Here is a 27,643-nt window from a genome sequence, read left to right on the forward strand (position 1 = left end):
CCAAATCAGAAAAGACAAGATGTCAAATGAAGGTTTTGTCCCAAAAGGCGTGTCCTGGGAATTGGGAATAACAGATACCGTTTCCCTGTCATTCTATATAATAGTTCTATAATTATTATTATTTTCTAATTAAAGTTAATAGTTTATGTATTCTTTGCTGGAAGTTTCTGAGGTGTTGGGTTGGGAAATACTTGGAGATTTTGGAGGTGGAGTCTGAGGGGGCGGGGTTTGCAGTGGGAGGGACTTCAATTTCTTTTCAGGTAGAGAAGAATATAGAATTATAGAAACTGAGAGTAAAGGACAGAAATTAGAAGACTGAATGGGTAATAACCAGGGCTATTTTTGGGCAGGAACGCACAGGAACGGAGTTCTGGCTGGCTCCCGAGTTGGCCACGCATAACAGGTCACACCCAACAGCAGAAACTCATTAGGATTGGCTACATTAGGGGTGTGTGGCCTAACATGCAAAGGGGTTCCCACTCCAAAAAAAGCCCTGGGTTTTGACAACAAACAAGGTAAACAGAATAAGACGCAAAAGGTGGGTGTGGCTGGATGACCAGACTTCTGGTAACATGGGGGTGTGGCCTAAAATGCTAATGAGATATGCTGTCAGGGGTGTGGCCTAATATGCTAATGAGTTCCTGCTGGGCTTTTTCTACAAAAAAGCCCTGGTAATAACTAATGAATAACTAATGCATAATCCAATGAAGACGTATTCATGGTTAGAACGTGAATCTGAGGAAGTTGTATGGTGGGGTTTTTTGTGCGGGTAGGATATGGGAATAAGAACAGGATTTTGTTTGGATGGTGAAGTGGAGTGTAAAGGTATATCGTATGAAATGGTTGGACTGGATGTGTACTCAAAGCATTTAGATTGTGATTGTATAATTGATGACTGTTTTATTTGAAAACCAATCCAAAAGAATTAAAAAAAAATAGGACACAATGCCATGGAGTCCACCCGTCAAAGCAGCCGTTTTCTCCAGGGGAACTGATCTTGGTCATCTGGACCAACCTGGAGGTTGGCAACTCCACCAAGGTGGCTCACGTAAGACTGAATCGGTAGTAATGAAAACGATCGGTTTTAAAAACCGTCAGTGAAAAAGATGAGCGCTTGAAGCGAAAAACAACCAACATAGCAAAATCTATGACGCTGGCTTTCAGCAATAGTCACCACCATTCCAGGGACGCGGTGCCACTGCTGAGAAGGCCACGGCTCTGGTAATAACCATGCAGGCTCTTTTTGTAGCAGGGACTCCTTTGCATATTAGGCGACACACCCCTAATGGAGCCAATCCTCCAAGAGCTTACAGAGCTCTTCTTACAGGGGCTACTGTAAGCTCTTGGAGGATTGGCTACTTTAGGGGGGGTGTCGCCTAATATGCAAAGGAGCTCCTGCTACAAAAAGAGCCCCATGCCCCTAACTTCTGAAGCTGGGGAACTTAATAGACAGGCCGGTTCATATGGAAGAAAATGGTCCTATATGCGGGCTGGTCCCAAACAGGTAGAGGTAATAATAATACGTAACAACATTTAACAATAAAGCTTATTATAATACTCAGTGTTCAGATCTTCTGAGCATTTCAAGAACTTCAGGTACTTTAGCGAACAGCGGTGTTTTCCCTTGATGTATTTGAAATAAAGCGAGAAAAAGTTTTGTCTCTCTGGAGCACATTTTAAGAACTTTCTAAAAGTAAACAAAAAAGAAAAGATGTCGGAGCTGGGCAAAAACGAGCGGAGGAGGAGGGAGGGACTTCCGTCAGGGCGTTTGCTTGTGTGTGAGAGCCGGCTGTTTAGTGTTTTGGACTGCTTATGGTTGTGAATCCGACGGGAGTTTTGTAAAACGGAAAAGTTTGAACTGTGACAGCGAGGAGTGCCTGGCAAGCGCTTATATACGTCAACAGTTTCAAGGAGGACCCAATAGAGAGTTTGGGAGCGGAAATAAAAGCGAAATTAAATTAATACCATTCTCAAAGCTGGGGACCTCCAAGGCATGAAAGGAAGAGGATTTATAATGCATGAACTGAGTGTGTTAACAGCAACCCGAAGGAGAATTTAACAAGCCGGAAGTAGAAGGCAACAGAGGAAACCCCTCCTTGTCAGCGAGGTCTTGCTTCCTTTGCATCTGTTTCTCTTGGTCAGAGCCATCACAGAATCGTAGAGTTGGAGGGGGCGTAGAGACCATCTAGCCCAACCCCCTGCCCAGTGCGAGACCAGCCTAGAGCATCCCTGAAAAATATCCGCCCAGCCTCTTCTTGAAAGCTGCCAGGGAAGGGGAGCTGACCACCTCCCCAGGCAGCTGATTCCACCTTTGAACCACTCTGACCGTGAAAAAGTGTTTCCTCATATCTAGCCGATACCTTCCTGTGTGTAATTTAAACCCGTTGCTTCGGGTCCTCTCCTCTGCCGCCAACTGGAACAGCTCCTTGCCCTCCTCCAAATGACAGCCTTCCAGTTATTTAAAGAGAGCAATCATGCCCCCCCCCCTCAGTCTCCTCTTCTCCAAACTCAACATCCCCAAGAACGTCTTCTATGCCCTCAAAATAACCACAAGCTGCGTTGGTTTGTTTATGCAAATATTGATATGCCCCCTTTCCACGTGGTCCAAAGCTGCTTATCATGTTCCCGCACAAGCTCTGCTCGTTGAAAAGGGGCTTTCGCGGGAGAATATCCCACTGGATTTCGCACCGTCAGTTCTTCGCGCCATCAATTCTTTCCCCGCTTCTTCAGGCTCTAACCCAGCCAGGGCTATTTTCGAACTAAAAACCCTGACCATTAGATTTATCTCCTTACATGCATCTTTATTCTTCCACTGCGGATCCTTATGTCTCAGCGCCTGCTGCCCCGCGGCCCCCTTTTAAAACCGGCCGTAAAACCAGGCCAGCGTGACAAACAGCAGAAAGCTAGCTTAGGAGTCACTTTCTTCAGTACAGTTAATTAAATTCCATGCACAGTTTATGGATGCATGCCATTAAAAAAAAATGCTCTACATAGCGTTGTAGAGAGGAGATGGTGAACAACCGGGCTCTTTTTGTAGAAAAAGCCCAGCAGGAACTCATTAGCATAATAGGCCACACCCAACAGCAGGAACTCATTAGCATATTGGGCCACACCCCTGACACCACAGCTCATTAGCACATTAGGCCGCACCCCCTGTTACCAGAAGTGTGGTCATCCAGCCACACCCACCTTTTGCTTCTTATTCTACCTTGTTTGTTGTCAAAACTCAGGGCCTTTTTTTGTAGCAGGAACTCCTTTGCATGTTAGGCCACACACCCCTAATGTAGCCAATCCTAATGAGTTTCTGCTGTTGGGTGTGGCCTATTATGCTAATGAGTTCCTGCTGGGCGTGGCCAACTCAGGAGCCAGCCGGAACTCCGTTCCTGTGCGTTCCTGCCCCCAAATAGCCCTGCCTAAGCCCATTATTTTGTTGTTTTTTGGGTGGTGAGTATTTGTGTGTGTTTGTGTGTGTGTGTGCTTGCATGCCTAGAAATCATGGTGACCTTCCGGCAACCCCTAGTGGGGTTGGAAGTTTCAGAGAGGTGGCTTGCTTTTGCCTGCCTCTGTGTCCCAGCCCTGGTATTCCTTGGAGGTTCTCCCATCCAAGTACTTGCCAGGGTCGGCCCTGCTGAGCTTCCAAGATCTGACGAGATCGGGCTTGCCTGCCCTATCCAAGACAGAGCATTATTTCGTTGGTTTTGATTATCTCATTCAATGTTCCTGTTCCGGTTATTGTGTTGTTGTTTTTTTAATTGGTTCTGGAAAAGAGACGACATCTTCCCTCACAACATACCTCTCAGGTCGGTACTCTTCTGGTTCCGGCCAATATTCCGGGATGAGGTGCAGAACGGAAGCTGGGATCACGATCACCGTTCCTTCTGGAATAACCACTCCGTTAATCTCTATGGTTTTTTTGCAAACCCTCTCGATCCGTCCTCCTGGCGGGTACAGCCGGAGGGTTTCATTCACCACCATGTCGAGATACTCCATCTGAAGGACTGCATCGTAGGTGGGAGGAGCCTGTGAAGATGTAAAATATCTCAAAATGTGTGGCAGACAATCCCACGATACCTAGGTTTCCCAAGCGGGCTGTGAATCGCTGAATAACCGCTTTGCCGTAAGGAGTGTAACGAGCCCTTGTGGGAGTGTGATAAGGCATGCAAAATATGTAAACCGTGTGGTTCCATAAGAATATATTGGCTCTGAAGAAGCAGAATCGAAACTCACTTGGCCGACAAGAGACGTCAGCCTCGGCCGACAAGAAAGAACCGCCCAAGGAAACAGTGCCGTCGCATCTGATCGAGTTGGGGCACATCAAATTGTGATGGTGCTAATAGCCACGCTTCCCTCCCGCATTATCCAGCCCATGTGACACGGACCTTGGTTGTTCTAGACTCAGAGAGACTTCAACTCAAATCATCACGTAGCCATGAAGCTCGTTGGGGTATTTTCCCTCTCAGCCTGTCCTACCTCAAAGGGTTGTTGTGGAAATACAATGTAGGGGGGAAGAACCTGGGTTGGCCAACCCACACTCCTGGCAGAGCAAGAATGCAGTAGGCATCTGTCAGGATCCTAGGAGTCTCCGTTTTTTTTTTTTTTTAAAAAGCAATGGTCTAGTCTTCTTGGAGACCAGCATATTCTGATCAGTGTTACAAACTGCGAGTAACCGCTGGCTTTCCTGTTTACCAAAGCCTATTTAGAAGATATTCTTAAGAATGATGCCAAGCAATCCGATGACAGAATGTTGTATCGTTTACTGGCTTCACCAAACATAGCGGTTATTGAAGCGGTTGCTAAGTTTTGAAACTGCCTTATAATGAGGAAGATGTGTGTTAAACCCGTGAACTGAATGGTGCACTTAACCACTACACCAAACTGGCGATTGCTAAACTTTCAAGACCTTAGAATCGATATCCCCTGCTTTCTCACAATTGTACGCTTTCAGCGCCCGCCATTTCCCACCTCTGAAAATAAAGCAGATCCGTAAAGCGTATGACTGCCTCAGTGTTCCCTCTAAGCTGAGTTTGTGTGAGCTAGCTCACAGTTTTTTCGCCTCCGGCTCACAGATTTCCGCCTTCGCTCAGGCACGAAGGCTCCAGAGCAAACTAATTTATGCAGGAGCCCAATCGCTTGTGCACAACTTTAATGCCGGTAGCTGACAAAGTGGAATTTTTGCTGACATTGTTCCTCTTCCTGTGAATTTCTTCCTTTGACCCATTGTTAATTCACATGAGACACTGGTGGCATAAATTGATACTAGGGTTGCCAAGTCCTCCATGGACAGCAGCAATGTGTGTGTGTGTGGGAGGGGGGTTTGCTAGATCCAAGTTGGGAAACTCTTGGAGATTTGAGGATGGAGCTTGGGGAGGACAAGAACCTCAGTGGGGCACAATGCCACAGAGTCCACCCTCCAAAACATCCATTTCATCCAGGATAACTGCTCTCTAAGAACATAAGAACATAAGAGACGCCAATGTTGGATCAGGCCAAAGGCCCATCCAGTCTAACACTCTGTGTCACACAGTGGCCAGAAATACCAGGTGCCATCAGGAGGTCCACCAGTGGGGCCAGGACATTAGAAGCCCTCCCACTGTTGCCCCCCCCAAGCACCAAGAAGACAGAGCATCCCTTGCCCCAGAGCCCCTATCTATACCTTGTGGCTAATAGCCACTGATGGACCTCTGCGCCATATGCTTATCTAATTCCCTTTTGAAGCCGTCCATGCTTGTAGCCGCCACCACTTCCTGTGGCAGTGAATTCCGTAGTCTGGAGATGAGCTAAAAATCCAGGGGAGGCCCAGGTTACCTGGCCAGGGAGAGCGTCATCAATCTCTTCTTGTAGCCTCTGCTGAACATCTGGGTGGGTGGCCAGGCAGTACGATAGGAAGCTAAGGGTGGAGCTGGTGGTCTCGTACCCAGCAAAAATGAAGACGGTGGCCTGTGTTATTATCTCCTTGTCACTCAGAGCTGGAGAAGGAGAGGAAAGCAGAGAGAGGAAGACATACTTGAGAATCTGTACTATGCAAGGAGAGCTAAACTATTGCGTTTACTTAAAATATTTAGATCCCACATGCTACCTAACCCTGAGGAGCTGCGGTGGCTCAAGTGGTTAAGACGCTGAACTGCAGGCTGTGGAAGGTCGGTAGTTCAGCAGTTCGAGACCCGGGTTGCCGCATGACGGGGTGAGCTCCCGTCTCTAGTTCCAGCTCCTGCCAACCTACCAGTTCGAAAGCAAGAAATTGCAAGTAGATAAATAGGTACCACTTCAATGGGAAGGTAACAGCGTTCCGTGCGCCATGGTGTTTAGTCATGCCGGCCACATGATCACGGAAACGTCTTCGGACAGCGCTGGCTCTTCGGCTTTGAAACGGAGATGAGCACCGCAACCCTAGAGTCGGACTCGACTGGCTTTCGAGCAAGGGAACCTTTACCTTTTTACCTAACCCTGTCTAACTCAACAATACTGGGTGATTCTGCATTTGCTTTTCCCTCTGGTTGTTGTTTTTTTTCTCTTACAGTTTCTTTATAATTTTATTTGAAATTGAGTGCAAACAATTGAATATCAACAACTAAGCAACATACAATGTTTCAGAGTAACAAGACAAATAGGATTACCGTATTTTTCGGACCATAAGACGCACCGGACCTTAAGACGCACCTAGTTTTTAAAGGAGGAAAACAGGGAAAAAAATATTCTGAACCTTCGGTCCATAAGACGCACTCACTTTTCCTCTCACTTTTTTGGAAGAAAAAGTGAGTCTTATGGTCCAAAAAATACGGTACTTAAACTTCAGAACTTCAGAACTTCAGAACAGAAGGGTGAATAGTGCAATTACGGTGGATAACTGGGATTTTGGTTCAGCATAACCTGCGGTAGAGAACCTGTTACAAGGATGTATCATTTGTGAGTTGCCTGAGAGTACTGTATACTGACGTGCACATGTATACAACCATGATCTTGGTCATCCGGGGTCAGCTAGTGTGCTGTGTTGTCAAAGATTCAGGAGTATAGCTTAGTTAAAGGTGAAGCCACGATGCAAAGTTCGGATTCTGTGTGCAAAGTTCCCCTCTCCGTTGCATGCTGCTTTCACTTTCTTTGATCATCGGGTTTCGTGGTACCTTCTGCATAGATTTATAGCCGTTCAGGGTGACTTTGTAGTCAGTACGGCATTGGCCCAAGGGGTGTTTGACCTTGTAATTATATTGCTGATCGATGGTGGCATGGTATAGTTTAATCTTGTCAGATCTCACAAACTAAGCAGGGTCAGTACTTGGAAGGGAGACCTCCAAGGAAGACTCTGCAGAGGAAGGCAACGGCCAACAACCTCTGCTTCTCCCTTGCCTTGGAAGCCCCTTGCTCGGGTTCCCTTCAGTTATAAGCTAAGCAGGGTCACTACTTAGAATGGAGACTGCCAAGGAAGACTCAGCAGAGGAAGGCCATGGCAAAACACCTCTGCTTCTCACTTGCCTCAAATGCCCCTTGCTGGGGTCACCATAAATCTTGGAAGGGAGACCACCAAGGAAGACTCTGCAGAGGAAGGCCATGGCCAACCACCTCTGCTTCTCACTGGCCTCGAAAGCCCCTTGCCTGGGGTCGTCTTAAGTTGTAAGCTAAGCAGGGTGGGTACTTGGAAGGGAGACCACCAAGGAAGACTCTGCAGAGGAAGGCCATGGCCAACCACCTCTGCTTCTCACTGGCCTCGAAAGCCCCTTGCCTGGGGTCGTCTTAAGTTGTAAGCTAAGCAGGGTCACTACTTGGAAGGGTAACCTCCAAGGAAGGCTCTGCAGAGGAAGGCGATGGCAAACCACCTCTGCTTCTCCCTTGCCTTGAAAGCCCTTTGCTGGGGTCGCCATAAGTCAATCGCAACTTGACAACCCCTATGTACATAATTACATTGCTGTAATTATGAGATTTACAAAAGCCCATGCTCCCAAAATGTACATTTTTTTGTAATTGATACCATGAATTGAACCAGGAGCAAGGTTTACACTTTACTAAGGACTTCTCCCCACATAACGAAGTGGCGTCCTTACAGAAAACAGAGCCTCTTCAGTTCTAAAGTAAAGGTAAAGGTTCCCTTGCTCAAAAGCCAGTCGAGTCCGACTCTAGGGTCGCGGTGCTCATCTCCGTTTCAAAGCTGAAGAGCCAGCACTGTCTGAAGATGTTTCCGTGGTCATGTGGCCAACATGACTAAACACCAAGGCGCACGGAACGGCATTCCCTTCCCACCGAAGTGGTACCTATTTATCTACTTGCAATGTCTTGCTTTCGAACTGCTAGGTTGGCAGGAGCTGGAACTAGAGATGGGAGCTCACTCCGTCATGCGGCACACTCGGGTCTCAAACTGCTGAACTACTGACCTTCCACAGCCTGCAGTTCAGCGTCTTAACCACTTGAGCCACCGCAGCTCTACAGTTCTACAGCCCGGTTATTTCTGCACATTTCCCTAGGGTTTACCATAAGCCCTCTTAGCAGAACCACCGATAGCCAAAATTCAAAGCAGGTGTCTATGCATTTACCTTTATAGGACTTTGCCTCTTCAGACGCATCATTGGAAACCTGGGAGTCTATCATTAGCTGCATAAAGTCAACCCGGTTCTGTGGAACAACAGAGACAGAGAAGCTGTAGTTCGCAAGTCCGTTGCACGCCCAACCCCCTCGGGAGGTGACCCAAGAATCATGAGATAACCCTGGTAGAACTTATCTTGGTGAAGAACCTTATTGTTTTTAAGCAAAGGGGAAGCACTGACCATACATTTCCCAAAGGGGAAGCCAAGGGACTCCCGTAGGCTAGACCGACCTGGTGATCGTTCTTCTGCCGATCGTTCTTGATTTTCTTGACCACGTCGACGAAGAAGTTGATGAAAGAGGCTGGCATCAAACTGACTCTTATCTTTTCCAGCAGTGGTGTAAGGAACGGGAAGAGGACTGCCAAAAAGGAAAAGCAAAGTGTATTTTGGAAGATTTGGTTCAGGGGAGAGCCCAGTAGTTACTGTTAACTAAAAGGTAAAGGTAAAGGTTCCCTTGCTCGAAAGCCAGGGTTGCGGTGCTCATCTCAGTTTCAAAGCCGAAGAGCCAGCGCTGTCTGAAGACGTTTCCGTGGTCATGTGGCCGGCGTGACTAAACACCAAGGTGCACGGAACGCTGTTACCTTCCCACTGAAGTGGTACCTATTTATCTACTTGCAATGTCTTGCTTTCGGACTGCTAGGTTGGCAGGAGCTGGAACTAGAGACGGGAGCTCACTCCGTCATGCAGCAACTCAGGTCTCGAACTGCTGAACTATTGACCTTCCACAGCCTGCAGTTCAGCGTCTTAACCACTTGAGCCACCGCAGCTCCTACTTACTGTTAACTAGGAAGACCTAAATAGCTCTTTAAGAAGGACCGACCTCTGAGTTCAGATCCCGCCACAGAACACAGACCTCACTGGCTGAACGTGGGCTAGTGTCTCTCAGTCTAACCTACCTCACCGGACCGTCACTAGGTAAATGGAGGGAGTTGTACTGAAGCAGACAGGACCTTAGTTAGGATAAAAAGAAATAATAATCACAGAGACATTTTGTGGTGGCACCGAATTCCTCTCCTCAAAGACCCAGGTCATAGAGCTGCACTGCACAAAATGGTTTTACAGACTTGCTTGGATTACTCAACACCTTTCCATCACCGCACTCTACCACCGCTGGTGCGGGTATCATCGGGGGTGCGAGACGTCCTTAGTGGAGGACAGGACTGTGGGGGCATATACTGTAGTTGTTCTGTTCTAACATCTTCAGAACACCATCTTGGTTTTATGATTTGGAGTGAGTCTCGGAGCACCCATTTTTATTTTTACTAATTTTAATTAATTGTAGTATGCTGTATTATTGTATCGTCGTGTTGTTTTTTATTGTTATAATCTGACATTTATGCCCCCATTAGCCGCCCGGAGCCTTCGGGGAGGGCGGGATACAAATCTAAAGAATAAAATAAAAAAAATGAAGAAGAAGAAGATAAGTGATTGGATTTATACCCCTTGCCCTCCACTTCGAGTCTCAGAGCGGCTCACAAACTCCTCTCCCTTCCCCTCCCCACAACAGACACCCTGTGAGGTGGGTGGGGCTGAGAGAGCTCTGACACAAACTGCTCTTTTTCAAGGACAGCTGTGCCCGACCTTGTGACTGACCCAAGGTCATCCAGCAGGTGCAAGTGGAGGAGTGGGGAGTCAAACCCGGTTCTCCCAGATTAGAGTCCGCACACTTAACCACTACACCAAATGATTCAGGACTGCGGTCTGTACTGCTGGTGTATAGCTCATTGCACCCTGGCCTGGGTAGCCCAGACTAGACGGATCTCGTCAGATCGCAGAAGCTAAGCAGGGTCGGTCTTGGCTAGTACTTGGGAGCAATGTTCCCTCTAAGCTCTTGAGTCTTGTGAGCTAAAAATTCTCCTTTGTGACCTACTGGCATGAAAGTTGTGAGCAAGCAATTTGGCTCCTGCGTAAATTGGTTTGCTCTGGAGCCATCCTCCCCGAGCCAAGACAAAAATGTGTGAGCCGGAGGCTAAAAAACTGTGAGCTAGCTCACACTAACTCAGCTTAGAGGGAACATTGCTTGGAAGGGCGGCCTCCGAGGAATACCAGGGCCGTGACTCAGGGGCGGGAGATGGCAAACCACCTCTGAAATGTCTCTTGCCTTAAAAACAAGTCTAGCTCACCACCTAGTGGTGCACAATGCTAAAACAGAGCTTCTGACTGCCAGACAATTTTAGGATCTCCTGACTATACTACACACAATGCATACTACCACAAAGAAGAAGAAGAAGAAGAAGAAGAAGAAGAAGAAGAAGAAGAAGAAGAAGAAGAAGAAGAAGAAGAAGAAGAAGAAGAAGAAGAAGAAGAAGAAGAGCTTATTGTAAGCAGGATCCTCCTTATGTTATTTCTGAACAACTTAATGTGTCATGTGAATACTTCTGCTGCACTTCAGGTCTTTCTGCCGGTTCCAGACTTCTAAAATCCTAATGCCTTGGTTACTGACTGTCCCATTTCTGTGATTATATTGGCTCACATTGTGTAATCTGCCTTGAGCCCCTACAAGAAAGGTGGACGACAAATAACGTAAACTACAAACAAGCAAACTTGGAAAAGTGCCCACACGATCATTAAGACCGTTGACCTGCACAATAGAGTCTGGGCGATCTGGATTCAAATTCCCACAAAGCGCAATGAGTGACTTTGTGCCAGTCACGCTTCCTCTCAGCCTACCTCACGGGGTCGTTGTGAGACTCAGATGCCACCCGGAGCTCCTTCGAGGAAGGGGAGGATAACATTGACTCTAGACCAGAGGTTGATTCGGGGGGAATCGTGGGGGATCGCAGTTCCCCCAGGGGGTGTGGCGGGATGGGGCACATGACGAAGCCCCACCCCCTGCTTCCGGCCGCCCCGCTTCCGGCCCTCATTTAGCCAGGAGGAGGCAGGAGAAGAGGGAGGGTAAGTTGCTTCCTCCCCACCTTTCCCCACCCCTGCCTGCCTGGGGCCAGGGTGGGCCTTGGCGGGGCTTCCTCGCACTCCCGCCAGCCTTGCAGGTCCACCACCAGGCCTTATGATGTCAGGGGTGTGGCATATGCTAATGAGTTATGCTAATGAGTTCCCCTAGCTCTTTTTCTACAAAACGACCCCTGCTCTAGACCATTAGTGCCTTGGAATCAGCCCCCTCCTGCCAACCGGGCTACGGAAAAGGGGCAGAGTTCCAGCAGCTGTAATGCGTAAAAGACCTTGTACCTATCAGGATTATCAGTGGGTGTAAGAAGCTGAACTCGAGTAACTTCTTGACGTGCAGGGTGAAGGGATCGTTGGGGTTGTTCATGGAATCTACGTTGATGCTGAAGGCAGTGCTGGCTACGACATCCATACTGTAGGCCCCGAAGATGCTGGGAAGGGGGGAGGGAAGGGAAAGACGGAGAACACACAGTTACTTGTCACATCATTGACCCACATTGTTTCCTAAAGAGGCTTAAGGCAATTGAAAGAATAGTAACATTAAAGTATATATTTTTAAATCTTCAGGGAGGGGATTCTTGCTCCAGGCACGATTGGGGGTAGAAACTGTTGGAAATATGCGAGTTGCAAGGTCCAAGACTCAGTCATTATAGGGTTAATCTGTGGTTTGCCTTGTGGGCTATTGTTTAGCCTGACCCAGAAGGAAACCTGGCACAGAGCCAATGGAAAGATAGCCCGGGAAAACGGAGGTCTGTTTTGTAACATTGATTGGTTAATGCAATCAGGTGATTTCCTTCTCGGGGTCAAGAAGAAGAAGAATCTCCATGGTTGTATGACCATGTGGTCTGTCTGTTTGTAGCTGTAAAGATGTAGTTCTAGGTATCTTTTATTTTGTAGGTTTCCTGTGTTACCCTTAGAAATAAAGATTTTTACTCAGAAAGAACAGTGAAGCAAAGATCCATTGCAAACTCTGAATATCTAAGTATTTTTGAATATTTTCCCCAACAGAAACAGGGTTGCCAGGTCTGAACAAAAAGCCAGCAGGGACTTACCGGGATGGTCCGGGACAGGGGAGGGAAGACGCATGCCATGCCCATGTGACCTCCGGGTGACAGAGGCACATCAGGGATGTCGGGGGCAACAACAGTGGCCACATTGTTGACATCGAGGGGACACTCTGGTTTTTGGGCAAAACTGTAGGGTTTGGAGCTAATTCTACCATAGAGTTTTTCCCAAAAACCAGAGCGTTGCTCCCCAGTGTCAACGACATGCCTATGTCACTTCCGGGTGAAGTAGGCACGTTGCATTGGGGGCTGTAACTATTCCCCATCAGCCAACTGGCTGGCGCCAGGGGGTGCACCGGAAACCAGGGGATCCCTTGCACACTGGGGGGACCTGGCAAACCTAGGTAGGAATTCCCTGGTTGTTGCCTTTTCTTCCTCCATCAGGCATCAAAGAGAGCTTTTTTCCCACCATAGAGAACAATGGAGGGGATAGGGGCAACCTGTTTGGGGGCCCGTAGAATTGGACCCCCTGGTCCAATGCTCTTCAAATTTGGTTGGTATCTTGGGGAGAGTCTTCAGCAGCTACCCTGTGAGCTTGGAGCCTCTCCCTCAAACCCCCTCCTCTCCAGTCCCCAGAATATACCCTATGTGTTTGCCATTGACTTCAATGGCCCATAGGATATAATGGGGTGGCAATTCGGCGGCAAGCCAATTCAGGTCAGAGAATCTGAATCGGCCTGCAGCAGCCCGAAAGGGGTCCGAATGGGCCATTTTCGGGGGTGCATTCGATGCAGACGAACCAAATGCACATCCCTAATCCCATATATGCCCCAGAGAGCATTACACTCTGTGGATCAACGTCTCCTGGTGGTCCCTGGCTTGAAAGACGTCTGTTTTGACTCAACCAGGGCCAGGGCTTTTTCTGGTGGAACATGCTCCCTATTGAGATCAGGACCCTGCGGGATCTCCTTCAATTCTGCAGGGCCTGTTCCACCAGCCCTTCAGCTGAGGCGGTGGGTGTCCACGTACAGCCTCCCTGGGGTTCTCGTCACCTGTCCAACAATTTGCTGGCTATAATGGGGTGGCTGTGACGTATTTCATTTTTCACTTGAATAAAACTGTTGAGACAAAAAAAATCTCCTCAGCCTCAAAACTGAGGTGAGGAAAAAACACAGAGAACAGCAGTGGAGATGATCTCTCTGCGGCGGCAAAAAGAGAACTGAGGGAGTAGCGCCCCTCCTCCTGGTCATGTGAGCGTTTTGGCGGGAAAGCGCCATAGGGAGGAGGGGCGCTCCTAGTCTATTAGGAAGCTAGGAAATCTTCTCAGCCTCAAAACTGAGGTGAGGAAAAAACACAGAGAACAGCCGTGGAGATGATCTCTCCGTGGCGACAAAAAGAGAACTGAGGGAGTAGTGCCCCTCCTCCTGGTCATGTGAGCGTTTTGGCGGGAAAACGCCAGAGGGAGGAGGGGCGCTCCTAGTCTATTAGAAAGCTTGGAAATCTTTTCCATGGCTGGCCTGCGACTGCGCAGTCCCCCATGTGTGACTGCACAGAAGACCACTCGATGAACAACAGTTACAGATAAGTGCAACCTTGTTTTACTGTCGTATTTTAATATTTTAATTGTGTCTATCGTGTTTCTATTATGTTGTTACCCGCCCTGAGCATGCTTGTGGGAAGGGGGGGGGCTATAAGTGTGAATAAACAAACAAGCAAATAAAATAGAACAGAACCCATTTGCAATCGTATGGCGAAGAAAGCTTTTCTCTCCCTCCCACTACTCCATCAGCAGAATCGCATCTAGCGGAGCTTTTTTAAGACTGCGGGAGACCCGTGGGTCCCTGGTTCCAGTTCTTTGTTTTGCTTGCTCGTGCATAGTCCTGCTTACCTGAGAAAATTGTAGGGTTCGCTTTCTGCGGCAGCGCTGTTGGGTAGCTGCTCTAATTGTTGTTTTTCTTGAGCTCGCGCCCCCGTGTTGAAAACAACACATCTCAAAATATATATTGTGCAGCCTGTCAGCATTGTTTAACCTGTGTTCTCTAGTTTTTCCAGATAGGTGAACTTTTCAGTGGCAGGGTGAGGGGCATCCAGTCTGTAATTCTAAAGGGTGCCCTGACCTGGATAGCCCATCAGATCTCGGCAGCTAAGAAGGGTTGGCCTTGGCTAGTATTTGGAAGGGTGCTGGCCTGTTGCTATGGTGGGCCTATTTGGGGCTCTGCCCCCTTCCTTAAAGCCCCCCCCACATCTTTAAGAGCCCCCACTTTTTCTCAAAAGCATTTAAAGGGATCCCTTTAAGCTGAGTGTTCCCTCTAAGCTGAGTGAGTGTGAGCTAGCTCACAGTTATTTCGCCTCCGGCTCACACATTTTTGTCTTCGCTCAGGAAGGAGGGCCCCAGAGCAAACTAATTTGTGCAGCAGCCAGATCGCTCGCTCACAACTTCAATGCCAGTGGCTCACAAAGTAGGATTTTTGCTCACAAGACTCCACAGCTTAGAGGGAGCGTTGGTGCACACCAGTGTTCCCTCTAAGCTGAGTTCGTATGAGCTAGCTCACAGTTTTTGAGCCTCCAGCTTGCACATTTTTGTCTTCGCTCAGGAAGGAGGGCTCCTGAGCAAACTAATTTATACAGCAGCCAAATCGCTCACTCACAACTTCAATGCCAGTGGCTCGCAAAGTAGGATTTTTGCTCACAAGACTCCACAGCCTAGAGGGAGCGTTGGTGCACACCCCTGTCCCTCCCTCCTGCAAGATTTAAATGGCCCTCCAGCTGCTCAGCAGGTCACGTGCTCTCTCGCGATCAGCTGAAGGGCCCTTTAAATCTTGCAGGGGGGAGGCGCACACTACCCCCTCCTTCCTTATGGCAAATAATGGCAGCCCCAGGGGAAAAGATTGCCCCACAAGCCACAAAATCCTGGCTACGGTCCTGGAAGGGCGACCTCCAAGGAATACCAGGGTCGAGAAACAGAGGCAGGCAATGGCAAATCCCCTCTGAAATGTCTCTTGCCTTAAAAACAAGTCTAGCTCGCCACCTAATGGTGCATAATGCTAAAGAGCTAGGACTTCTGCCTCCCAGACAATCTCAGGATCTCCTAGCTATTCGACACACAATGCCAAACGATAATTAATTAGTGAGTTAACTGATTCCTAACTGGTAACTGGTAACTGATTCCTAACTATAAGGAAGGCCGAGTGCCGAAGAATAGATTCTTTTGAACTATGGAGCTGGAGAAGACTCTTGAGAGTCCCTTGGATTGCAAGAAGATCAAATCAGTCAATCCTAAAAGAAATCAACCCTGACTGTTCCCTGGAAGGCCAGATAATGAAACTGAAGCTCAAAGACTTTGGCCACCCAATGAGAAGGGAGCCCTCACTGGAGAAGACCCTGATGCTGGGAAAGACTGAAGGTCAAAGAAGACGGGGACGGCAAAGGATGAGATGGTCAGACAGTGTCATAGATGCAACGAACATGTAATTGAGCCAACTTCAGAGGACGGTGGAAGACAGGAAGGCCTGGCGTGATGTGGTCCATGGGGTCGCAGAGAGTCAGACTCGACTGTGCGACTGAACAACAACAACAAACTGGTATTTATCCGAACAGCGCATAATCTTGTTTCCTCAAAAGGCAGACCTTCCACTCCAGATGCTATGCTCTAGAAAAGCAAAATGGCGGCACGTCTTCTGCAGTTTCCATCGCAAAATGGACTACCGCCCCACAGGAATTACTCACTCTTTGATGTCTATGGATTCTTCACTGTCTGCCTTCTTTTCAACATGTCTCACCAGCACCTCTCCGTAATGGTTGATGATGGGAAACATCTGAAACACAAACCAAAGAGTGAGCCGCCGCAGACATTTTTGACCACCCATTAAATGGAATCATGCCACGCATCTTTGGAATGGATAAAAATAAACAGCTGCATGACACCAATAAACTTGTAACAGCAACAAGCTCATGTCTCTCAAGTTACTTATAACAATAAACAATATTTCCACAACCCATGTACAAAACAAATTAAGTATAATCACCTATTTGAACAAATACAAAGGTCATTGTTTGGTGTAGTGGTTAAGTGCATGGACTCTAATCTGGGAGAACCGGGTTTGTTTCCCCACTCCTCCACTTGCAGCTGCCAGATGACTTTGGGCAAGCCATAGTTCTCTCAGAGCTGTTCTCTCAAGGACAGTTCTGGAAAGAGCTCTCTCAGCCCCACCTACCTCACAGGGTGTCTGTTGTCGGGAGGGGAAGGGGAAGGAGTTTGTAAGCCACTCTGAGTGAAGGGCCGGGTATAAATCCAATCTTCTTCTTCTTCTTCTTCTTCTTCTTCTTCTTCCTGGAGAAATATTTCCCATGGGATCCTTCCCAAACTCAGTTAAAATGGATCCGTTTACCCCCAAATGGTACCTAAACGATGCTGATAATCAGACTAGGCTGTGATGGCCAAAGACAGACTAGGCTATGATCAACGAGAACACAGTGGCAGAACTCCGTCTGATTGTTATGACTGTGAGAACAGCCCAGTTCAGTTAACCTGGAATAAAAACCCATCGAGTGGCAAAGGCCTGGGATATACAGAAACGGTGAACAGATACACAGGAATAATGAATAGGGGTGAAGAATCCCACCCTGCCTGCATGGTGTAGTGTTAAGAACATTAGCCTAGGACTGGGTCAGTCGTGGACTTCACTGGGTGGCCCCGGGCTAGTCATTGTCTGTCGGCCTAACTTATCTCAGGTGAGGGCCAGAGTGGTGTAGTGGTTAAGAGCAATGGGCTCTAATCTGGAGGACCGGGTTCGATTCCACACTCCTCCCCATGAAGTCAGCTGGGTGACCTTGGGTCAGTCACAGCTCTCTCAGCCTCCAAAATAAGTCTAGCTCGCCACCTAGTGGTGCATAACGCTAAAAGAGCTAGAACTTAAGACTGCCAGACAGTCTTCGGATCTCCAGGCTATACTACACACAATGCCATACGATAATTGTTACTGTTATTATCTCAGGTGACCATTGTGAGGATTAAGGCAAAGACCGGAGAATCATGTTGCTACTTGGAAGGGAGGGGTGAAATAAAATTGTGATTGATAGACAGCCGTCACGTCTTACCTCCTTTAGTCTTCCGCTAGTGAAGGTGGGAGAGAGGACGGCACGGATCCTCTTCCATTTCTCGTCAGCGACTATTACTATGGAAGTGTCCAGTTCTCCATTCAAGCCAAAGTCCTAAGTAGCCCAAGGTACAAACAGAGCCAGATTTTGTACATGGTTTCAGTCTCAGGCTAGTCTTTTTACGTGGATCTAGCCACCGACTATGGTGCTGGAGAAGACTCTTGAGAGTCCCTTGGACTGCAAGAAGATCAAATCAGTCAGTCCTAAAAGAAATCAACCCCGACTGTTCCCTGGAAGGCCAGATAATGAAACTGAAGCTCAAATACTTTGGCCACCCAATGAGAAGGGAGCCCTCACTGGAGAAGAAGACCCTGATGCTGGGAAAGACTGAAGGTCAAAGAAGACGGTTAGACAGTGTCATAGATGCAACAAACATGAAATTGAGCCAACTTCAGAGGACGGCAGAAGACCGGAAGGCTTGGCGGGATCCGGTCCATGGGGTCGAGAAGAGTTGGACTCGACTGTGCGACTGAACAACAAGAAGCCACCGACTAAGCAGCCTCCTCTCTGGTTTGCCTGACTGCATCCATTACCCTTCGACACACAAAGAAACCTCCTTAAAGGATACCTACCCGGCGGTTGGTGAAATAGGTGTAGCATTCTTTTACCAGGATGATTTTGATGAGGTCGGGATCCAGAATAGCCATCACTGGCTGCCGGCCATCAAATATTCTAGTTGCCAAAAATGAGGAGAAAGGAAGAAGATAAACTGGGTGGGTTTTTTTCTTTTGCCCGATGCGCAGCTATAATGTCGAGGTTTCCTCCTCTCAGTTGCAAATTATGGCCAAGGGGCTCAGGTAGGCATTGCTGCCCAAGTACCAACAGGGATTGTCAAGTCCCTGTGGATAACACCGAGCCATAGCAGCATGGGAAAAAGAAGAAGGATGTAGTGTTCCCTTAGAGTTGCAAAAAAAATGTGTTTAGGATTGTGTGGACAACATCTGCTGGGATTTTCTAAAGCCACATGTGGCCAAAAGCTTTGCAAAATGAAGTGAGAGTAGGTATATATATTTTTATATACATACATACATATATATGTATGAAGGTTGCGGAATGCAGCCTTTCTTGGCGAGGAGTTGGGATTACTTGGACAGAATGTCTTTTTTCCAGAAGGGGATGTACAAAACCCTGGATTTGGGGAGTTATGGTCCCTTCCCCACTTGCAACACATCCCTGGTTTTATCAGAGTTCAACTCGTGACACAATACCTTGCATTTATCCCTGGTTATAACAGCATCCATTTATCCTGGGACAAATGTGGGGTGAAACCGGGCTGACCTCAATGTAAGGGGCAAACTCGAGTGTAGTGTGGAATGTAAAAATACCCCGAGATAATTACAGGGGCGAACTCGAGTGTAGTGTAGAATGTAAAAATATCCCGAGATGATTACAGGAGTGAACTCGAGTGTAGTGTAGAATGTAAAAATACCCCGAGATAATTACAGGGGCAAACTCGAGTGTAGTGTAGAATGTAAAAATACCCCAAGATGATTACAGGGGTGAACTCGAGTGTAGTGTAGAATGTAAAAATACCCCGAGATAATTACAGGGGCAAACTCGAGTGTAGTGTAGAATGTAAAAATACCCCAAGATAATTACAGGGGTGAACTCGAGTGTAGTGTAGAATGTAAAAATATCCCGAGATGATTACAGGAGTGAACTCGAGTGTAGTGTAGAATGTAAAAATACCCCGAGATAATTACAGGGGCAAACTCAAGTGTAGTGTAGAATGTAAAAATACCCCGAGATAATTACAGGGGCAAACTCGAGTGTAGTGTAGAATGTAAGTTCGGGGACAGGGTTGCACCAGGATTTAAGATTTAGTGCAGAAAGGACTATAGTGACCAGAGAAGAGAACTGACAGAACAGATACTCATGTAGGATTATCATTTTCCCCCCTGTTAAAATGCTAGTGAACAGAAAGGCAGACAGTTCCCCAGCAGAATGCCTTACAACTGGACAAAAATCGCACAAAGGGAAGAAAGAACAAGATGAGAGATGGAGAAAATCAGTAGACTGAGGGACATGCAATGACCAGGTGGAAAAGGCCAGATGACAACCGACCACAGCCAAGTCAGTCTAACGTGGAAGCGGTCTTACATAGGGTTCCCATCCTCCAGGTGGGGACTGAAGATCTCCTGGAATTACAGCTGATCTCTAGACCACAGATATCAGGTTTCCCTAGAGGAAATTGCTGCTTTGGCAGGTAGACTCTATGGCATTATACCTCACTGAGATATATCCCCTTCCCAACCCCCCCTCCCTGGGTTCCACCCCCAAATCTCCAGGAATTTTCCAATCCAGAGTTGGAAGGTCTAGTCTTGCCCAACCGTTTGATAGCAATGAATCCCCAGATCCACAGCACAATCGAAACCCGCCCATTAATTCACAAACCAAACCACTAATGGTGTTGGCATTCTGAAGGCAGAGAATACAGTTTCTAAGTAAATACCACATGGGTTTGCATGCTTGTTTTGAGAAATTCACTGCACAGGCATCTATATGTTTAAAGACCACCTTTTGCTCGAGGCCTTTTACAAGTAAAACGAATATAAACCCTCGAGACTGCTATATAAAACCATGCAACAACAATGTACATGTTATGTATTGGGACTGAATCATCCCTGATTGAATCACCCCAGAGAATGGCTGAGCTTGGAGCACAAGAACATTAGCTGACCAGGACTCTGGAATAAACCAATCAAGTAGTAATGTTTTGTAAATAGCCTATCACGGGGAGTGGGTCTGTGTGGGGTGGGGTGTTCTCCATGCATATAAGCAGGGCTCCAGCCCTGCTAGAGTTGTCTTAGAGTTAAGCTGAAATCACTAATAAACTATGAACCGATCACTATATGCGTCTCAAACCCAGTATATTTCAGTACGCATGCCCAATGGGGGTTCAAAACAGAGACAAACAGAACTCCTAGAAACGGCAGTCCCAATCAGCAATATCAGAAAAAGCTCACTCGAATAAAACCATCTTATACTTATTTATCTAGATTTATATCCCGCCCTTCCGACAAGCCCTTAGAGCGGGTTACGACAATCAATAAGGCATTCAAAATGGATATTAAGCTCCAGTGTATAATTTGGCGGGATACTTACCCCCAAATCTTACCATACTTCAGAAAACATTCCTGATCAAACTGAAAAATCCCCTGCCAAGGTAAAAGAGATGTCAGAGGTACAGCAAGCAAAGGGAATTTCCAGTCAGAGTTTAAGGGGGCTATCGCACATGTGAAATAATTCCAGTTCAATCCACTTCCGAGACCGTTTGCAAGTGCATTTTGCCATTTCCCACAGCACAATCCACTTGCAAAGTGCACGGAAAGTGGATTGAAAGTGTGTTATTTGGGCTGGTTCTGCATCGGCTTTTCCCTCGGTTGTTTTACGAAACCCACGTTGGAACCGAAATCCCCCCCTGCATTGCATGCGGGTTTCATTTCCTTCGATTATCGGATTTTATTGTACCTCCTGCATAGATTTATGGCTGTTTTATGGCCATTCATGGGTGACTTTGCAGTCGGTACGGCGTTGCCCCGAGGTATTTGAATGTGGATTTGAGCTGCCCGTTGAGAAAATGTGGAGTGACTGCAAGATGCAGAATCAGCCTTAATGTGTCCAGTGGCAGCTTTAAAACCAACAAAGTCTTATTCAAGGTACAAGCTTTCGTTTGCATGCACACTTCTTCAGATAAAGAGGAAAAAGACTTCCTCAACCATTACATATAGGCAGAGGGGAGTTAGTTGCCAGGAACGGCTAGTTAGAGTCAAGATGCATAAGTAACTGAGATTCTCCACTATAATTGCCTGGTTACTTATGCATCTTGACTCTAACTAGCCCTTCCTGGCAACTAATCCCACCTCTCTCTACCTATATGTAATAGTTGAGGATGTCTTGTTCCACTGTATCTGAAGAAGTGGGCATGCACACAAAATACCTTGAATAAAACTTTGTTGGTCTTAAAGCTGCCACTGGACTCAGACTTTGTCCTGTTGCTTCAGACCAACACAACTACCCACCTGGATCTATTTAGTCTGTGTAAAAGCGCAATCTACAGACTACACCAGTTTGGTGTCGTGGTTAAGTGCCCGGACTCTAATCTGGGAGAACTGGGTTTGATTCCCCACTCCTCCACTTGCACCTGGCTGGATGACCTAATCTGGGAGAACCGGGTTTGATTCCCCACTCCTCCACTTGCAGCTGCTGGTGTGACCTTGGGTCAGTCACAAGCTCTGGCACAGCTGTGCTTGAAAAAGAGCAGTTTGTGTCAGAGTTCTCTCAGCCCCACCCACCTCACAGGGTGTCTGTTGTGGGGAGGGGAAGGGAAAAGGAGTTTGTAAGCCACTCTGAGACTCCAAGTGAAGGGCAGGGTATAAATCCAATCTCCTCCTCCTCCTCCTCCTCCTCCTCCTCCTCCTTTTGCAATGCTTACTAATTGCTACGAAAACCCTGGCTGCATCCCACCTCAGCTACTTCCGTGTCCTACTGGTAGTATGTGTACAACTGGTTGAGGACCACTGGACTAAAGAATGGGACAGAGAGACTGTAGCCCACCAGGACAGGATCATGGAGGCCTGTAGATCTATCAACGACAAGCCTGAACATGTATTTGCCTCTCCTGTGTTGAAATGCTACCTACTGCCTGGGTTGGCAGACGGAAGGCAAAACCAAGCAGAAAAGGGATGTATACATATTGCAAGTTTCTGCTACCTAAGAGAGTAAAGTCCACGTGACTTTGTCGGGCAGTCTATAGTTCACTAGCTTTTTTCTCCAGCATAATAAAACACCACCAATGCCCTTGGGCAAAAGCCAACCAAATCAGCCCTTCAATCCCTGCCCTCTGTGAAATCCAACAACAACATAATCCGGGCTGCTGTCTCTCATTTTAACACGGCATTGTCCAAGTACGTACAGTGCTATTTGCACAATCCAACACAAATTGACTGCCCAAAGGGCCATTGATACTCACTTTCCGGTATTCATGAAACGTCCCAATGAAAGGCAGAGGCCGCGGCCCAGGAATCCCCAACTTCTTAAAGAAACCGTATGGCCAGATCCCATATCTAGGAAGAAGAAGAAGAAGAAGAAGAGATTGGATTTATACCCCGCCCTTCACTTGGAGTCTCAGAGCGGCTTACAAACTCCTTTCCCTTCCTCTCCCCACAACAGACACCTGTGAGGTGGGTGGGGCTGAGAGAACTCTGACACAAACTGCTCTTTAAGGAACAGGTGTGCCAGAGCTTGTGACTGACCCAAGGTCACATCAGCAGGTGCAAGTGGAGGAGTGGGGAATCAAACCCGGTTCTCCCAGATTAGAGTCCGCACACTTAACCACTACACCATTGCAAGAGATAAGTTGGTGACTTTAAAGGCACCGCACACATACGCATACACACAAAATCAGCGTTTGCAGGGGAAGAAGAGCAATTGTTGTGGGATCATGCAGCAAGCAGTGTTCCCTCTAAGCTGAGTTAGCGTGAGCTAGCTCACAGTTTTTTAGCCTCCAGCTCGCGGATGGCTCCAGAGCAGACTAATTTATGCAGCAGCGGAATCGCTCGCTCACAACTTTAATGCTAGCAGCTCACAAAGTAGAATTTTTGCTCACAAGACTCCACGGCTTAGAGGGAACATTGGCAGCAAGTAGTTTTATTCCAGCAGTTCCACTTGTCACCAAAACCTGAGAGGATGGAGAACTCCCCCCATGCCACATTCTTTATTCCCAAACACAACTCTTGCGTCTCCAGCTGTAGATGCTACAGCTGTGAGATGTCTCAGGAAGGCTGATTCTGCACTGGTTTTCTCCTCCGTTGTCTTAGCAAACCCACGTTGGAACAGAAACTTCTCTCTGCATTGCATGCCGCTTTCACTTCCTTTGATCTTCGGATTGCACGGTTGCCTCTACACTCCACGCCGCTTTCGCTTCCTTTGATCATCAAGCCTGATTGAATTTGTTGCATTGCCCATGTTTGATTTATACTGCTGGTATTCTGTACTAGGGCTACCAAGTACTTACCGCAAATCGGCGGGGGACGTATAGTTCTAGGCGGGAACATTCCCGTGGGGAAAACACAGGCGCTGCACTATCCTGTCGCCCAGACATGATGTGGGCATGTAGCCGGGCGACGCTCTGGCAATGGGGCTGAAAACTCAATGGTACCAGATGCCATAGCATCGCCCGGCTACGTGACCAGCATGCTTACATCACATCTGGGCGACAGCAGAGGTCATTTCGGGGGGGAACGCGGGGGATCGCAGTTCCCCCAGGTGAGGTGCGGGGGCGGGGCACACGATGAAGCCCCGCCCCCTGCTTCCAGCCACCCCGCTTCCAGCCCTCATTCAGCCAGAAGGAGGCAGGAGAAGAGAGAGGGTAAGTTGCTTCCTCCTCGCCTCTCCCACCCCTGCCTGCCTGGGGCCAGGGAGGGCCTTGGCGGGACTTCCTCGCACTCCCGCCGGCCTTGCAGGTCCACCGCCAGGCCCCTGATCTCAGGGGGTGTGGCATATGCTAATGAGGTATGCTAATGAGTTCCCCTAGCTCTTTTTCTACGAAATGACCCCTGGGCGACAGGATAGTGCGACGTGGCCGTGTTACACGCAAGAATGTTCCGGCGGGGAAGCATGTGTCCCCCGCCGATTCGTAGGTAGGTACTTGGTAACCCTATTCTGTACCCTTATCGCTGCTCTCATTTGCCATTGCATTCCTTGGGGGGGGGAGCAAGTGTGTGTAGTGTGCTAGGGAGGATTGCTTGGTAATTTTCCTAAGAGGGCCCCAAGACATCTTTCACATGAGAAATGTCCTTTGGAGAAGTCTGTGCCTGGCTAGATAGTGGCTGTATATCTTTCAGAGTCACGGTAGTAATGCTGACGTAGGTGTGCACGGAATTTTGGGGTCTTTACCTGTATCTTGTCCTTTCCCACCTTTGCAAATCAGTCCTAACAAAGAGCTTGAACCCACAGCATCTCATCTCTCTAAATAAAGCATTCACTGCCAAAGTGTGTGTGGAGAGTGATTTGACTGGGAACCTGACAGATTTATGCAGGGGTCATTTTGTAGAAAAAGAGGTGCAGGAGCTCATTAGCATAACTCATTAGCATAACTTATTTGCCTATGCCACACCCCCTGACATCACCGGAAGTGTGTCAGCAGGCAACACCCACCGCTCAGGCTCCACTGGACATTTTTGGATTGCTAGCTATTGGGGGGGGGAGAGAACGTGCAGATCTGTCCTCGCAGAGGAGGGAGAGCTTGTACCTGTGTCAAAAGTACTCTCTGTGTCAAGAGTACTCCATCTTTCTGTGTTATACCTCTGGGGATGCCAGTCACAGCTACTGGCGAAACGTCAGGTCCTACAATGCCAAGACCACAGCCATACAACCCAGAAAATCTACAACAGCTAATGAACTCCGGCTGTGAAAGCCTTCGACAACATATTGTTTAGATGTATGTTAACTGCAGCAAGAGTAGTATTTGCAGCTAAGTGGGAAGATGAGGGTTGCCCAACTCTTGATAACTGGATAGATAAGATGCAAGACTATGCAGTTATGGCAAAACTGACAAACTCCATTAACCAAAGACCGAAAGATGAATTTGGAAACAACTGGCCAGGGTGTTTTTTTTTTAATGATTATTAACTGATCTCCTAGTTATATGTCTGAAAGGTCTAATATTATAGGATAATACCATACAAAATATAAAAGGTATTATTTGTACGTGTTGTTTGCTATTACAAACTGTTGTGTGAACATTTTATTAAAAATTTCTATGAGATTATTTATGCTATACCATATAATAGATAAAATTGATCAGATAAGATAAAATGATAATACAGTCTGAGAAAATGGTAAAATATATCAAATAGGTCATTCTACCAATCTTTTAAGTTACGATGTCATATGTATTTCTAAGATACATTCCTATGCCATTACACCATATATATCATGTTATATATATTTTTAAAGTATTATGCCATAAAAATATACATATGTATTGTGATAAAGGAATGTCCTCAATATTTTTCAAATTGCCCTTACATTATAGTTTCCCTATTCCTTTTTTCCCCTTTCTGTATCCCCTTTAAAATATCTATCTCGATAGATAGATAGATAGATAGATAGATAGATAGATAGATAGATAGATAGATGAAATTGAATATGAGCCTTGTGGTTTTTTCCAGGCCTGAGGGTATCAGGCTGGGGAGAGCTTCACTGATGAAATTTCTGCCTCTTACACCATCATCAAAAAGCCCTTTGCAAAGGCACTTGTTTTGCTGTGCTGCTGTAACTAGGGGAGTACCATGTACAGGAAGCTGATGCAAACATCGAGAGGAATCCAGCAGCTTTCAGTAACAGTGTGGAAGAGGGAAGATCAACCTGTGCAGCCCACCAAACTTCTCTTAGTAAAAGTACGGCATCTTTCCCCTCTTTGTATCTGGTGATGTCACGTAGGGTTCCTTCAGCTGAAGTGAACTCATTTGCCTACCGATGATCGTTTCCCAGGCAAACCCATTTCCCCAATCCTTAGACTCATAGACTCCATAGGGTTGGAAGGCACCCTCCAGGGTCATCTAGTCCAGCCCCCTGCACAATGCAGGGAATTCACAACTACCTCCTCCTCCACACCCACAGTAACCACTGTTCCATGCCCAGAAGATGACCAAAAAAAAAAAAAAAACCCCACAAAAACTCCAGGATGTCCAGCCAAACTGGCCTGGAGAAATATTGGTTCCTGATTCCAAAGAAAGGACCACACGAGAACTAAGCCCTGAGGCAACCCTCCCTGCCCTCCCTCTCATGATCTGCCTAAGTTCACAGAATCCGCATTGCTGTCAGACGGCTATCCAGCCTCTGTTGGAAAACCTCCCCAGAAGGAGAGCCTGCCACCTCCCGAGGAAGCCCGTTCCACCGAGGAACCGCTTTGTCAGGAAGTTCTTCCTAACGTTTAGCTCAAAACTCTGATTTAATTTCAACCCGTTGGCTCTGATCCGACCTCCTGGGGCAACAGAAAACAACTCTGCCCCATCCTCTACATGACAGCCTTTCAAGTACTTGAAGATGGTGATCCTATCCCCTCTCCTCCGACCTTTCTTCCTCGGCACAGAGATTTCCACAAGTCCTACAGTGCAGCCGACAGAATTATACTTACAGGACAAACACACCAAGACAGGCAAGAATCAAAACCCATGTCTCTAGTGAAAAGCTGGGGAAGAAGCCCATTTCCTCCCGTGTCCTTTACGGATCCTTTGGTCTCCTGCGACTGGAGAGACAAGCTGTGCTCTTTCCAGGCAAACCACGTAAAACAGGCAGGCACTGCTACGGGGTGTCTGTTTACAACTCTATGCCTCCTTCTTCTTCCGGCTTCACCCTTGCTGGCCCAGTTCAGCCAAGTGAGTTCTTTCGCAACATCGGAGAGAACCGGGGAGCGGTGGGTGAGCGAGTGGGAGGTGAATCGGCCATAAAAGGCAGAGGAAGCGGAGTGGTTCGGCTTCCCTGGATGAGTCTGAAGAAGAGGGACAGGGAAGAGGAAGAGGAAGGGGATGTGTTTTCAAAGGCCAAGGAAAACACCCTGGGGTTGGGGGGAAGAGAAGGCTCCCTCTGAAAGAAGAGAGGTCTCGGTGGAAAGGTTCGGGAAAACAGAGGCCTTTCCGCACTCCCCTTTTAATCTGTGTTCACCGCCGTGTCATCCGAGCAATTCTGCACTGAAATCAAACTCGGGCTTCTTCTCTCCCCCCCAGATTATTTTAATTATTTCATACAATAGACAAACAGGACAAACATACATCAATACAAGTTTAGGGACTCCTTTTTGTATCGTTATTTAACCTAATTAATGACCTCATAAGGTATCTTAAAGGTGCCAATGGACTGTTTTGGATTGCTATCTATGGGGGGGGTGCACAGATCTGTCCAGGAGGGAAGGAGGGAAGGAGGGAAGGAGGGAAGGAGGGAAGGAAGGAAGGAAGGAAGGAAGAAAGGAGGGAAAGAAAGAGGGAGAGAAGGAAATAAGGAGGG

The 27,643-nt window shown here is 47.4% G+C and overlaps 1 protein-coding gene across 1 annotated transcript in view; it reads right to left on the bottom strand.

Moving 5' to 3' along the window:
• LOC107125821 (cytochrome P450 3A29-like) overlaps window positions 1-26,920 on the bottom strand; it is a 30,585-nt gene extending 3,665 nt beyond the window's left edge. Inside the window, exons 1-11 of the mRNA XM_015429282.1 lie at window positions 26,778-26,920; window positions 22,608-22,701; window positions 20,741-20,793; window positions 18,208-18,307; window positions 17,576-17,689; window positions 16,205-16,293; window positions 11,757-11,905; window positions 8,801-8,928; window positions 8,520-8,598; window positions 5,806-5,966; window positions 3,794-4,020 (exon numbers count right to left, since the gene is read on the bottom strand). Coding sequence (XP_015284768.1) covers window positions 3,794-4,020; window positions 5,806-5,966; window positions 8,520-8,598; window positions 8,801-8,928; window positions 11,757-11,905; window positions 16,205-16,293; window positions 17,576-17,689; window positions 18,208-18,307; window positions 20,741-20,793; window positions 22,608-22,701; window positions 26,778-26,848 — 1,265 coding nt within the window. The 5' untranslated portion in view covers window positions 26,849-26,920. The remainder of the gene's footprint in view (window positions 1-3,793; window positions 4,021-5,805; window positions 5,967-8,519; window positions 8,599-8,800; window positions 8,929-11,756; window positions 11,906-16,204; window positions 16,294-17,575; window positions 17,690-18,207; window positions 18,308-20,740; window positions 20,794-22,607; window positions 22,702-26,777) is intronic.
• Window positions 26,921-27,643: the final 723 nt, after the last annotated feature.

The sequence above is a fragment of the Gekko japonicus genome, unplaced genomic scaffold (genome assembly GCF_001447785.1).
Source record: "Gekko japonicus isolate JY-2015 unplaced genomic scaffold, Gekko_japonicus_V1.1 scaffold4178, whole genome shotgun sequence".
In the NCBI taxonomy this organism is placed as follows: Eukaryota; Metazoa; Chordata; class Lepidosauria; order Squamata; family Gekkonidae; genus Gekko; species Gekko japonicus.